The sequence below is a fragment of the Orycteropus afer genome, unplaced genomic scaffold (genome assembly GCF_000298275.1).
Source record: "Orycteropus afer afer isolate SDZICR_OR568_19922 unplaced genomic scaffold, OryAfe1.0 scaffold00001, whole genome shotgun sequence".
Lineage (NCBI taxonomy): Eukaryota > Metazoa > Chordata > Mammalia > Tubulidentata > Orycteropodidae > Orycteropus > Orycteropus afer.
Genome location: NW_006921588.1, coordinates 8582419 through 8596863, shown reverse-complemented (window position 1 = coordinate 8596863; position 14445 = coordinate 8582419). Strand labels below are relative to the sequence as shown.

Genomic DNA, 14445 nt, shown 5'->3' with positions numbered 1-14445 from the left:
CACCAAACAGGAAAAAAAAAAAAAAAAAAAATTGATGTGGCCAGTAGTATGATAAGGAGCTCTGGTGGCATAGTGCCTAAGGCATTAGACTGCTAACCAGAAGGCTGGCAGTTCAAACCCACCAGCCACTCCTCGGAAGACAGACTAGGCAATCTACTTCCATAGAGATACTGCCTTGGAAACCCAAGGAGGGATTGCTATGAGTCTGATTTGATGTATGACAATTTTCCATTAAATGGCAAGTAGCTAGAAAGGGAGAAAGAGACAAAAATAATTGAGAATAACTAGTTAATAAATTCCATAAACCAAATCATTGCCACTCAGTCGATTCCGACTCATAGAGACCCTATAGGACAGAGTAGAAATGCCCCATAGGGTTTCCTAGGCTGTAAATCTTTATTGGAACAGATCCTTACATCTTTCTCCCATGGAGTGGCTGGTGGGTTCAAACCGCCGACCTTTCGGTTAGCAGCCGACCACTTAATCACTGTGTCACCGTGGCTCCTCCTTTTAATATATTACAGCCCTATAATCAGTACTTTCACTAGATTAGAAAAAGGAATTCTGATATAAATGTACTAAAGGCGGGGACGATTTGCAAAGTAAACACTCATTAAAAGGATTTTAGGAAAGAAAAGAATAAAAATCATAGTGACAAGTTTCATTCAAAGTATTTAGTAGAGTTAATTTTCTAATAATGAAACCAATTTATACACAATATGTATATATATATTTTTATTGTGCTTTAAGTGCAAGTTTACAGGGCAGAGTTTGTTTTACATTCAACATTGCGTGGAAATTTATATATTTTTAACAGAAATTTCGTCATATACTATCTTCACTGGCTGCTTTCTTTTTCTTCTGGTTTTCATTAATCCTCCTTTTGATATTCTTTTGAGGAAACCTACAAGAAGAAGAGCAACAAATGATGATCAAATAACACAATAACACATTTTATCTAAAATTTCCGGAAGTTATCTTTTAGTGTATGAAGCCACTACATTAAAAGACACGATTGGCTTGTTGTTGTTATTGTTGTTATATGCCATCTAGTCAGCTCCTACTCATAGTGACCCCTCCTTGGGTTTCTGAGGCAGTATCACCATGGAAGTAGATTGCCCCATCTTCCTTCTGATGATTGACTTAAACATTTTTAATTTATTCATGCCTTTGTGTAGAACAACTTATTTCTAAGGAAGTCACTTTGCATATATAGGTTTTAGCAAAAAATGGTAAGAATGTTGACTTTTATTAGTTTATCTTCAGTTAGAAATTTATAATTATTTTATTTAAAACAACTAGAAAATATGGCTGTACATTGTTGGTAATGCTGTAGATTATTTTTATTTACATTTTCATACTCTAACATTTTATAAAATGTGACACGTTTATATTAAAAAAAATGAACAAATACGCTAAAATTCTTGTGCATAATACAAAAGCTTAAAAATATTTTGGTATAATCCTTTAAAATAAATGCTAAGTATTTAAATAATAAAAAAGTAAAATATTTGATTTTTGTGAAATGGATACTTTTTCAATGATGACGCATTAGGAGGAAGTGCAATTAATATATCCAGCAATAATATCAAAATGTAATTGAAAAGGAGACATTTATTAGCTAAATCATAATACTTTGTTTCTTATAATAATAAAAAAAATTGTTTCATGATATTTCTAATAAAACAAATCCGTTTACAATATGAATAAACTCATTATTCTGAAACTAGTGAGTTAAGGGAAAAAATATCTCCTGTACCTTTTTTACAAGCCCGAAGACATGCTTTCTTAGAAGTAAAATTATTTTCATTCCCTCCACATCCACTGTAATTAAATGGGCGGCATTTCCCAATGTTTGAATTGTAGTAGAATCTGGTCACATTGGCTTGACACAATCCTCTCTCTGCTGGGGTCAGACACCATGACGGCCCATGAAATTCTAAGAACAGCAAGAGAATATGGTAAGCCATATATGATGTAGCTTTCATATCGCATATTGTTGATAGGTTAGTTTTGTGGCATGTCTATTTAAAATGGTAATCTGAATAAATAAATGTAGTACTCAATAAAGTTAATTTATTACAATTCTAAGAAAATGCTTAATCAATCTCCCAGTGTTCATGATAGTGAATCCCTTTTCCATGAATAACAAAATAGATAAATATACTAAAGACAAGTGCTAAAATTTGCTTTTAACATAAACAAATTCATTGTACACAATAAAAACAAACACCATACAACAATTTAGCTTCTTAATATTTGTAAACACCTGTTTAAACTACCATGGTTTACGTATCATTTGTTCACGAAAAATTCAATATTGGGAAAAAAGCCCTGATGAGCAAAATCCTTATTCACAAACACTGAAGCTGAGGAAGAATTCCTTCTTTTTGACTAAAAAAGCTCTGAATGATGTGTTAGAATCACAATGCAAAATGCAGGAATTCATGGGTAACAGGTTTTAACTTGAGGCTTCAGAGGAGGAGCCAAGAAGATATTGTTTGACTTAGTAATAATTTTTTTTTCTTGTGAAATGAAGCATCGATTCTAGATGAGTTAGATGTTTTTGAAAAGAGAATATAGATAAAGCCATGAAAATAAAAACTTGCTCTGCTAATGGAACCAACTACTTTCAAAGATAAGAGAAAAAAAAAAAAATCGCTACAAGGTTAATGAAAGAAACATTGATTCCCTAAAGGCAAAGCAGAGAAATTGTTGCAGTCTTGTGGTAGTTTTTTTTAATTCCTTTGGGAATTCCTGTCAGTGAGCGGAAGCTTGCATCTTCAGTAGCATGGCTTGCTATTAATAAGGTGATACTGCAGGTAAGCAGTGAAACGGCGAAGAATCAGTGTCAGGAAACTTTAGTGACTTTTCCATATGGTAAGATGTGGCGCAGCAAATGCAGAAAAAGAGGATGTTAAATTTCCAACAATGGAAGAAAACAGAACTCTGAGGAATCCAATAGTCAAAGAAGGCAAACAGGTTGTGCAGAAAGCAAAAGGTGTTCTGGTAGCAAGTGAAGCCCAGATGAATAGGCTGTAAAATAAAAGAAAAAAAAAAGTTTAGAAAAAACACCCAATTCTTACATTATATACTTTTTTTAACCGCTTCCTCCTTCAAAGTATTTAAATATACTTTAGAATGTTTTGATATGATAGCTTGTGTATTATAGGAATAGATTCTGGAGAATATAAAATAGTGAATCCTCAGGCAAAAAATATATAAAAGGAAATTATACAAAGGTAATATTCCTGAAAAATTGGATTACATGAACTGCATACATGTAAAGAATACTAAGTCTTATTTAGGATTCGAATAGGTCTGTAAACACTGATGTTAAAATAAACAAATAGGCATGCTGTCTCTGGCAGCTTGGGAACTGGTGTATAGACTTGAACCACTTGTTACCAGATACTCTGTCCTATTCAGAGAGCACCTGTCCGTACTGACCCTATGTTGGTTGTTCTTCTATCACACTTTGTTCTGATTTCAATTTCTACCTACATAGATCATCAAACACAACTCAGCTTGGACTCAGATCTCTAGTGAGGCTCCTAACTCTAGAAATACAAATATTTTGATGGTGGGTTAAAATTAGAAATTCATCTCTAAGGATGTGGGATTACATATTTAATTTTTGGAAGTTTTTTTTTAAACAAATGTAATAAATTAGCATCAGTTGAGGAGTCTTTATAAGGCAGTTACTCTTCAGAACAGGAATCGTACCTAATCATTTCTTCTAAGGCCATCTTGATTCTCACCACCAACACTATCATTGGGTTAGTTTCTCAAGGATCTTTTAGATCAAATACTTTTTGAATCCTAAATTGTATTTAGCTAAATCTCCTAAAGTGAAGAAATTTATTTATTTATTTTGTACTCTGAGGAGATCAGTTTGGCTGTTTTTAAATAACAAACTTATTCTAGATAAACATAGGAACTCACCTGTTCAAAATCCACACTTGGATATCTACAATGAAAGAAAACATAAAGGCTAGTTGCACAGTGTTATTCTTTTTGTCTAGGTTATAATTATTCACAGAAATTTAAGATAGAATAAAAAGACACTAACCTTTTTTTTTAAATGATTTTCCATAGGGAATTTAATAATCAAATCCATTCTGTCTTGATCTCATCATTAATGTAAGTTAGGCAGCTTCCATATAGAGGGTTTATGATGTTGTTGTTAGGTGCCAAGTCGGTTCCAACTCTTAGTGACCTTAGGAACAAGAGAATGAAACAATGCCCAGTCCCGTGTCATCCTATTCCTTGCTATGACTGAGCCCATCGTTGCAGCCTGTGTCAGTCCATCTCAATGAGGTCTTCCCCTTTTACACTGATGCTTTATTTTACAAGCATAATATCCTTCTCCAGGGATTGCTCCCTTCTGGCATCATGAACAAAGTATGAGAGAGATGAAATCTGGACATGCTCTCTTCTAAGGAGCATTCTGGCTGTGCTTCTTCCAAGACAGATATCTTCATTCTTATGGCAGTCCAAGGTATATTCAGTATTGTTCAACAACACCACAGTTCAAATGCATCAATTCTTATTCCTTATTCATTGTGTGGCTTTCTTATGCATATGTTGTTTTTGTTGTTATTGTTGTTATGTGCCATTGAATCGGACCCGAACTACTGAAAATACCATGGCTTGGGCCAGGCATACCTTAGTCTTCAAAGTGACATCTTCACTTTTTAACAGACTATATAAGTCTTTTGCAGCAGATTTGCCCAAAGCCATATGCCATTTGATATCTTGACTGCTGCTTCCATGAGTGTTGATTGTGGATCCAAGTAAAATGAAAAACCTGACAACTTCAATCTTTCCTCCATTTATCTTGATGTTGCCGGTTGGTCCAGTGGTAAGGATTTTTGTTTTCTTTATGTTGCCAGTTCCTTCAATGCAGCTTGGACTTCTTCCTTTAATACCATTGGTTCTTGATAATACTCTACCTCTTGAAATGGTTGAATGTCGATCAATTACTTTTGGTACAGCAACTATATTCCTTCCATCTTCTTTTAAAGTTTTCTGCATTAAAGAGGGTTTATTATAAGTTTTGGAGTTCAGGATCTACTTCTTTTCTGTCAGGAACGTCTATGTTCCAGTATTGCTACTAAATTAGCAGGTGGAGCTTCAGAGTCACTTCTACATGTAGTTTGTGTAAATTTACTTTTAAACTTACACAGTTCATTCTGAATCTTGTACACACTTTGAAATTTCACTATGGGGTCTTTCTTATGATTCTTGTCTTACTTGGTTTAGACTTTCATATTACCAACCAAGTTAGCTTTCCAAACCGCCTCATGACTTGTTAAGTAAATTACTTTTTTTTTTTTTTTATTACTTTGTTAGACTTTTTTTTAGGGAATTAGATATCAAATCATTCTTTTTCTCCATACTTTTGTAGTAAGGAGAAATAAACATTTTTAAATTTTCTGATTACAAATTATCATTCTCATTGAAATACAGTGAAACAAAAGTATAACTAACATAAAAACAAAAATTCTCCATAATTTGATCGTTTACTTTTTAAGTATTATCAGTGGTTTGGTGTATATCTTTTCCAAAATTGTTTGCATATGCAAACTTATATTAGTACACTGCTTGAATCCTATTACTATAGTTGATAATATATTTTATGATTTGTGTCCACATTTGTTCATATAGGTGTATAACATTCTTTTTAATGTATGTACAGTATTTTATGAAGAAATAACTGGTACATTTAGTCAAACCATTATTTTCCCTTATTTTCAATTCCAGATAGTGGCTCATTAACATCATTGTATACAAGCTCAGATATTTCTAAAATTAGAATACTGTAACAAGTAGAAATTGGTAGATGTTGATGAATTTTCTACTAAAAAATTGTGTACTCCTACAATGATGTCTAAACCAGTGGTGTCGAGAATGCTTGCTGACAAAATTGAAATCCACATAGATTTGTCCATAAATACAATGCTTTCAACCACTTAGAAAGTAACTGGGAGACATGCAAAATAAAAACTGGGCAAATATACTTAACCATTTTAACAGAAAGAAATAAAGAGAAAGTTACTACAACTTTCTCTTTATGTCTAATTCCCAATTACCCTTTTAACTAAAACTTAAGTTCAGAACGCATTAGATACTTCTTAACCAGAGTTATACAACCAGAGTTGGAGTTTATCAAGTTAGAATAAGAGAAAGATATACAGGCAGTGCCCAGGTTATGGAGGAGATCCATTCTTAATTGTGTCTTTAAGAATTTGTAGGTAAGGTGGAACAGGTACATACAGTTCTTATTTAGTCTTACTTTAGTGCAGAAAAAGAACTCTGATTTTATGTGGTTAAGGCATTTGGCTGCTAATGCAAAGCTTGACAGTTTGAACCCATTGGCTACTCCTCAGAGGAAGTCTGCTTCCATAAAAATCCACAAGTTTGGAAAAAGAATGGGGGTCGCTGAGTCAGAATTGACTTGATGGCAGTGAGTTTGGATTGGTTTAGTGCAAAAAAAGTCTGAAAAGTTTTTCAATGCTTTAAAAGCTACACATGCAACAAGTGAAGTTGATTGTGAAGAAAAATCTGTTGCGAGTAGGCTTTAGTTCAATCATTTCAAAGTAAGGGAAATTTTATATAATATTAAAGTACAAGTTGCTGTAAGTTGAACATTCATAACCTAGCAACTGCCTATGTTATCAAAATGGTTCACTAAACAAGGGGGCTGGAAACAAGTCTTGGTAATAACAGTGCTGAGTCAAACAGTATTCAAAGAAACAGAGAGCATTTGAAGGCAAGAATTAAGGGGTTTAACATCCTCAACCCAGATTGACTCTACAAATGACAGGCCAGCATCCCAGTGTTTTATGCATTTCATAATCATATTTGCATAGTCAGATCCATTTAATAACGTTTGGATCTAATAGGAAACAAGAAGCTCCATCCGGATGTGTTCCTAGAAAAGGAAAAGTGGGGAATCTCAGACTCAACATATTTTGCTTCAGTGTTTCTCAAATACATTCCTTCAAAAATTTTGCAGTGTTTAAGTAGAAAAAGAGAAGGAAAAGAATTTCACTCAACATAAGGTAGCACAGGCTTTTCTAACCTATTCTTGCCTCTTTCTCACCATGCCTTATAATATAAAATAGCAGATTCTTATTACAATAAGAATTTCTTTTTTTGTTTAGTAAAACACTGTGTATTAGCAAAGTGGTATTGCTAATTTATTAGTTTGTAGTATGGTCTGTATTAATTTGTAAATTTGTCTTAGTTTATTATTGTATAATGGTCACAAGCATAAAGAGTTTATACCTACTGTTTTTCCTGTTTATATAAAAGTAATGCCATTTTAAATAATTTCATTTTCTAATTGGAAGTCTGTAAATTTTTACCTTTAAAGTGTCTCATGTCTGAGAACACTGCTCTGGAGAAATCTCATGCCTGAGACAAAAATAAAGCTATGTTAAGGCCAGAGATGGTCCAGGAAGAAAGGGGTTAGCAAAAGTAGACAATTGTCACCTGGGGTGACTTTATTTGGATAGAGAACTCATGTCAGAGATGAACTGCCACATTTTTCTTTCTCATTAGGATTCCTGTCAAGATGTAGAAGGCCTAATGGATCCTTCTTCATAAATTGTTATCTATTTGGAAGCCAGCTTTCCAAAGCTAGTACAATGTATGAGCATGAGGCACCAGGTCCACCATGCAGATATATTTGGATTATGAAGGAAGTTTCTATGCTTCTTGGTCTAAGAACACATTATAAGAGGCAGAATACATCCCTGGGATGGTGGAAATGAATAATAGATGAAGTGAGGTTCTTCAGAACTGTTGATAGTGCTAGTGATTAAATTGTGATTATGTATCATGAATGTATTGCTTTTAGTTGATACTAGAATACTTTCTTTCTAGAACATTTTTATGGTTGTGAAATTCCTCTGTATATAATCATATCTTCATAAAAAGGCCAAATAGGAGAAAACGTTCTCTTGAATATCTGTAAATTGTCTGTTGGTGATTGTGTTGGGCTGTTAATCAGTCATTTGCGAGCATAGTATCTCTTCCAGACAGCCAGTGATAATCAGAACTATTCCCATTTTTCCATACATAGGTAGAATCTGGCCACTTGGTCATACATTGGTTACAATCTGGAGTGAGAGAGAGTTAAGCAGCCATATGGTCTTTGGCATGATGTCCGTTCATTTGCCTTTGACATGGAGTTTGACAGGAGGAATCTAGGGTGCGTTGGCTGTGTAGATGTTCCTTCTCTCAGTCAGAGATCAAGTACTACATTGGACTGGCAGTAGGTTTTTGAAGTTTACCTGAAGGTTTTTTGTTTTCTTCAAAATATCATAAAAGTGATATAGTTCCAAGGAAGCTCTCAGAAGCTGATGTACAGAAGCAAAAGGAACTATGGGAACCAAGAAGATACTTCATTTTTCACATGAATGGTTCTGGCTCTCTCCAAAGGCCAAGAACCAGTAAAAACATTTGAGAACATTAGTTTTTCTTTGGTAGTTAGGCATTTACCTGAAAGATGCATTGAAATAAATATATTCACTGTATGTATATAACTATTCAAACTTTATTAATGGCATGGCTATCGAATGTATCATATATACCATATAAATAGTAAAGAAATACCAAAACACAAATGTTAATATATGCATAAAATGCTACCCAATCCTAAAATGAACATTGATAAATGAATGCAGAAGGTGCTCAGAAAGACTTGGTAAGTATGATCAGCATTCCTCCAACCATCATTTGTTCTTTCTTTTGTAACTGCGGATTACAAAATTAATAAATAAAAATTATAAGTCATCTGTCATGTGCTTAACACTGAGATAACTTAGGGGGAGGAGGTAGTCTATAAAACATATTAACATGAGGCCTCTTTCTTCAAAGAACTTGTAATTTAGTCAGTGATGCAGAACTAACATTAAATAAAGCTTAAATTAATCATAATATGGAACCAAGGGGAAAGAAAGAGGAAGTAGGCTTCCTTATGATGGTGAAAAGGCATCTAAGATGAGGACAGCAAATGAATTTTAGGTTGGAGAAACCACATCAAACATCTGTATTTAATGACAATAAAGAAGGTAGTATGAATGGGTAGAAAAGCATGCTGAAGGGGAAGTGTGACATAGTCTGGATTAGGTAGAAGACTAACAGAAAATATAAACAAATTTAAGCTAAGTGAATGACACAAAAGCACAGAAAGAATGCATCCATTATTTTTTTAAAAAACATTTCATAATAGAGGGAAGAAATGTTGACCTGCTTGATTAAAGATTGCCTGACTAAAACATAATAGCTATATAGTGATATAAAAAAGTTCATAATTTAGTCATATATGATTCTCTGTGTGTGTGTGTGTGTGTGTGTGTTTGAGTTATAACTAGTATCAAAACTTTTATATGTATAAAAAACTAAACTCACTGTCATTGAGTCAGATCCAAATCACAGTGACCCCTCCTTGGGTTTCCAAGGTGGTACTCAACAGCACATAACAACAACAACAACATCACAACGGAAGTAAATTGCTCAACTTTCCTTTAGAGGAGTGGCTGCTGGGTTTGAACTGCCAGCCTTCTGGTTAGCAGTCAAATGCCTTAGGCACTACAACATCAGAGCTCCCTATGTGTGTTTATATTACATATAATATATACATATAGATACACAGATAGATGTAATACATGCATCCAGTTATACATGTAAATCTATGATATATCTGTATCTGTCTCTCCCTCTCTATCTCCTGTCTATATAGCTTAGTTTGCCTCAGCTGGTACTAGTTCATGTTTATTTTTTGGCATACCATATTCAACAAGATATATGATTTAAAAAAAAAGAGTCACTCTCTGCATGCTAAAGCCACCTTAATACCAAATATCTCATAGCAATTACTGTAATTCATGGATCATGTTTTAAATTAGCAAGATCACAAAACAAAATAACAAAGGCATGTATTATATTCCTAGGAAAAAAGAATAAAATTGGATAGAGGAATGTGGATTTTAAGGCAAATACATACTCTCAAAAATAAGATAGTTTTTAGAGTTGGAGGACAAATGTGGAACAAAATTCAAAAACACAAAAATGACCAGAATTACTGATCAGATAGAGACTGGCAGGACCCCCAAGACTAAGGGTCCAGGTTATCCTTTGGGCCTGGAAATGGACTCACTTCTGTGGATTAGCTCTCAGCTCAACAGTAGAAAGACCTACAAACACAAAACCTACCCCAGGGAGATATACCCATCTACCCTAAGGAGATGCATTCCTTAGATCAATCAGCATTCACATGCAGGGAAAGGTGGACTGACAGGAATGCATAAATAAGAAGGGCACACGGAAGGAGTAGTAACAGGGAGGAGAGAGGAGGAGAGTTTTTATGGTTGGAGATTGTAATCGGGGTGTGAAATTAAATGTGCATGAACTGTTGGGAGTAAAACAAATCTGCTTTGTAAATTTATACCCCAATCACAAATAAATAAATAAATAAATGGGGAAAAAAGAGATAGTTTTCTAGATTAAAAAAGGAGACATTTGCCTCAATTTTAAATGCAGTTACTACAAAAAGATTAACCATTAAATATCTATTATTTTTAAATGAGATCATTTTACTATTGTTTTCTATCTTTTAAATTCATCTTATCAATCTTTACTGCTTCCTTAGTCAATAAATTACTCCTAATATAATCATTTGGGAGCTCTGTAGCATAGTGCCTAAGGCACTTGACCGCTAACCAGAAGGCTGGCGGTTGAAACTCACAAGCCACTCCTTGGGAGGAAGATTGGGCAATCTACTTTTGTAGTGATATCACCTCCGAAACCCACAGAGGGGTCACTATGAGTTGGGTCTGACTCCACGGCACATAACAACAACAACAAATATAATCATTTATTTATTTATTGCAGTTTTCAATGAGTGTGTAAATAAACATCTAGAAAGAATACATATGAGACAGTATTTAAAAAGTAATTAATAATATTTTCTCTTAACTATTTTCTGGGTTTCTCCCTTTTTAACTTGATACCATGTCTTCCAAAAATCATACTTTTGTATATCATAAAATTTTAAAGGCAAAACCTTCCTCAAACCTATTCTGCTCATTTTATTGGTAGGTGATTGAAGATTTCCATTTGAATTGCCAAAGATAATCTAAACAAAACATATTGAAACATGCTGAAAATTGATTTCCATGTATTTCTTTTATTTGTATATATGTATATATATTTGTATATATATATATATATTTGTATATATATTTGTATATGCAATCTCACACATATCTAATAAGTTTATCTTTCAAAATTTATTTCATTGCAATAAGAGTCAAAATTCTTTTTAACATGAGATTTCACTGGGTAAAATAATGTCATTGAAAGGCATTTCAAATACATTAAAAGTTGAAGGGACTAAAAAATCATGCAATTAATTTACTTAATTTTATAGATGAAAAATACAAACCACAAAAATACTTATCTTTATCATAAGTACAAACAAGACATTGTTTTAATACTAGATTCAAATTCATCTGGCATTGGAGTAACTGTGATAAGCATAGAATCTAAGGACTTGAAGGTGTTTTGAATATATTATATTGTCCAGCTTCCACTGAAAAAATATGCATTCCCTTTATGACTTCTTAAGTGCTCATATAACATAACTTGAATGCCTGAACTTTACAGGACTCATTGATCCCTGAAACATTCATTTATTTTTGGAAGAGTTTAAAATAAACAAAATTAAACAAAAAACATTTTACAAAGACAACTATACTTTAGATTTCACTCATTAATCCTGATGCTAAGAGGAGTTAGGAAGGTTGAAGATGTGTGGACTATTATGGGGGTAAAGAGGAGGCCTGAGACATGTAGAGAGCTTAATCCTCCATTCACATGATAGTGTTTCAAATACTAGGAGTCGATATAACGTGCCCTCTTAGATCTCAAGTCTTGTAGTTCCTTTCCAATTTGTTTCCAATTCTCTTTGTGCCTTCTAAAGTGGCACTCTGGGCTTAATCAAATGCCACTGACATGGGAAGGTCAGTGTGGGAGTAAGCTAGACATTCACATTATCATTCAGAATAATCACAGTCAACATGTGCAGTGCTTCAACTCCATCTGGGTAGAGGCTTTGGTGGTTTCTGCTTGCCTGTTTGTTTACTGTAAAGAGAGATGCTCAAGCACATTGTGATTCAGAATCCCACTGATTCTGGTACAGGGCCAGGGTAGAGAAATCTTGGTCTAGAAACTGTTTCTTTTTATGCTAAGTTTTCAGTTTTAATAGCCATTGCACTCCTTAAACACATGCTAACTTTACATTTGATACTTTTCACATGGACTATTTCTAAGGAAAATCTCCAATTTCTGCATGAGCACATATACTTTTTAAAATTCAGGTAGGACTTTGCATTTATCATGTAAAAATGTCAGTTTTGCACCGCAAAAATTAGAGTGGAAAAAAAAAAAAAAAAGATTAGATAGGAACCCTAGGGGGCAGTGAGTCTATATTAATTAGAAATGACTTGTATGGGGGACATCAAGCTTAAAAAAAAAAAAAAAAGTCAGTTTTTTTAGATTGCTTCTAATGGTCCATATATTTGTTGCTTCTTATGTTTTTCCAGAATTTTCACTGTTTTCCTAGCTCTGTATTTTTGAGAGCATACTACCTGTATGTTCTTCTTTTCTTTTCTTTTTTTTAAACCTAATTATATACACACATACACACATGCCTGGGACTAACATCAGAGAATCCGCCCCATGAATGCTCGATTTAAATGAACCATAGACCATCTTTGACACATTGCCGCCATTATACTGATTTGCCATCATATATTGAGGCTGATAACTCCTAGCAACATTTTATAAGATAAATTGACATGAAGGAGTTTCATATAATATGTAATCAAAAGGCCCCTTCAAAATATACTGCAAAATAGATTAGGAAATTCATCACTTTCATGTGTTTAAATGTTTGGAACACTTTGAATCTCAGTATTTCAATAGATCCATTGTTAAATAACAACAAAAATATAAATTTAGACAAATTGAAGGCTGGCAGTTCAAACCCACCAGACACTCCTCGGAAGGAAGGTTGGGCAATCTACTTCCGCAGTGATACTGCCTCGGAAACCCAAGGAGGGGTCTCTATGAGTCCGGGCTGACTCTACAGCACATAATAACATAACAACAACAAACAAATATAGTTTTCCATCCATTGATGCTGTGATAATATTGTATCAGCAGGCATAAAAAGTAAGATTCTTACCCATAAGCTTGGGAAGATCAGTAGGTTGAGGCATGGAATTATTATTCACAGCATCAAGCTGCATTCTAAAAGCATCCGCCTGGAAATCATCCACTGAAAAAAAACAAAAGTAGTATAGTAAGTAAAATAGAACACTGTCATAATCTCTTAAACTGTTACACTTGAAGCAAAACATAATAATTGTGTTGAGCAGACTCAGCAATTTTATGTTCATTGCTATATTAAATTAACACTCACTGTTATTAGTGAGTATGTATCTATTAATATATATATGTATGTATATACACATATGCATTCATACATATATATTCATGCTGTTGTTGTTGTTATGTGCCATCGAGTCAGACCCAACTCATAGCAACCCCTCCTTGGGTTTCCAAGATGGTATCACTATGGAAGTAGATTGCCCCATCTTCCTTCTGAGGAGTGGCTGGTGGGTTTGAACCGCCAGCCTTCTGGTTAGCAGTCAAATGCCTTAGCCACTATGCTACTACAGCTCCTATATATATATATATATATATATATATATATATATAGAGAGAGAGAGAGAGAGAGAGAGAGAGGGAGAGGGAGAGAGCTCTACTGTCATAGTGAGTAAGGCATTTGGCTACTACCCAGAAGGTCCATGGTTCAAACTCTCCAGCTGCTCTGTGGAAGGAAAATGAGGCAACCTACTTCCATAAAGATTTATAGCTTTGGAAACTCAATGGGCATTGCTATGAGATGGAATTGACTCAATGGCAGTGGGTTTGGATTTTGCTTTTATTCATATACATATATATGCATATATATATCTATTCATGAATGTATATATGTAGGTATATTGCCAAAAATGAAATGGACTGCAAAAAGATCACTATCCTAGGCATTCGTGAATGGAAATTGGCTAGAATTGGCCATTTTGAATCAATTATATCGTCTACAATGGTGGGAATGACAAATTAAAGAGAAATGGCATCACATTCATTATCAAAAAGAACATTTCAAGATCTATCCTGAAGTACAGTGCTGTCAGTGATTGAATAATATCTATATGTTTACAAGGAAGACCAGTTAATATGCAAAAAAAAAGAAAAAAATCACTGTCATCCACTTGATTCGACTCATAGTGACCCCCTTTGGATTTCCAAGATTGTAAATCTTTACAGAAGTAGACTGCCACATCTTTCTTCCATGGAGTGGAA

At 33.9% G+C, this 14445-nt stretch overlaps 1 protein-coding gene across 1 annotated transcript in view; it reads right to left on the bottom strand.

Moving 5' to 3' along the window:
- Nucleotides 1-800: 800 nt before the first annotated feature.
- TFPI (tissue factor pathway inhibitor) overlaps nt 801-14445 on the bottom strand; it is a 36502-nt gene continuing 22857 nt past the window's right edge. Inside the window, exons 5-7 of the mRNA XM_042783673.1 lie at nt 13262-13354; nt 1760-1939; nt 801-904 (exon numbers count right to left, since the gene is read on the bottom strand). Coding sequence (XP_042639607.1) covers nt 801-904; nt 1760-1939; nt 13262-13354 — 377 coding nt within the window. The remainder of the gene's footprint in view (nt 905-1759; nt 1940-13261; nt 13355-14445) is intronic.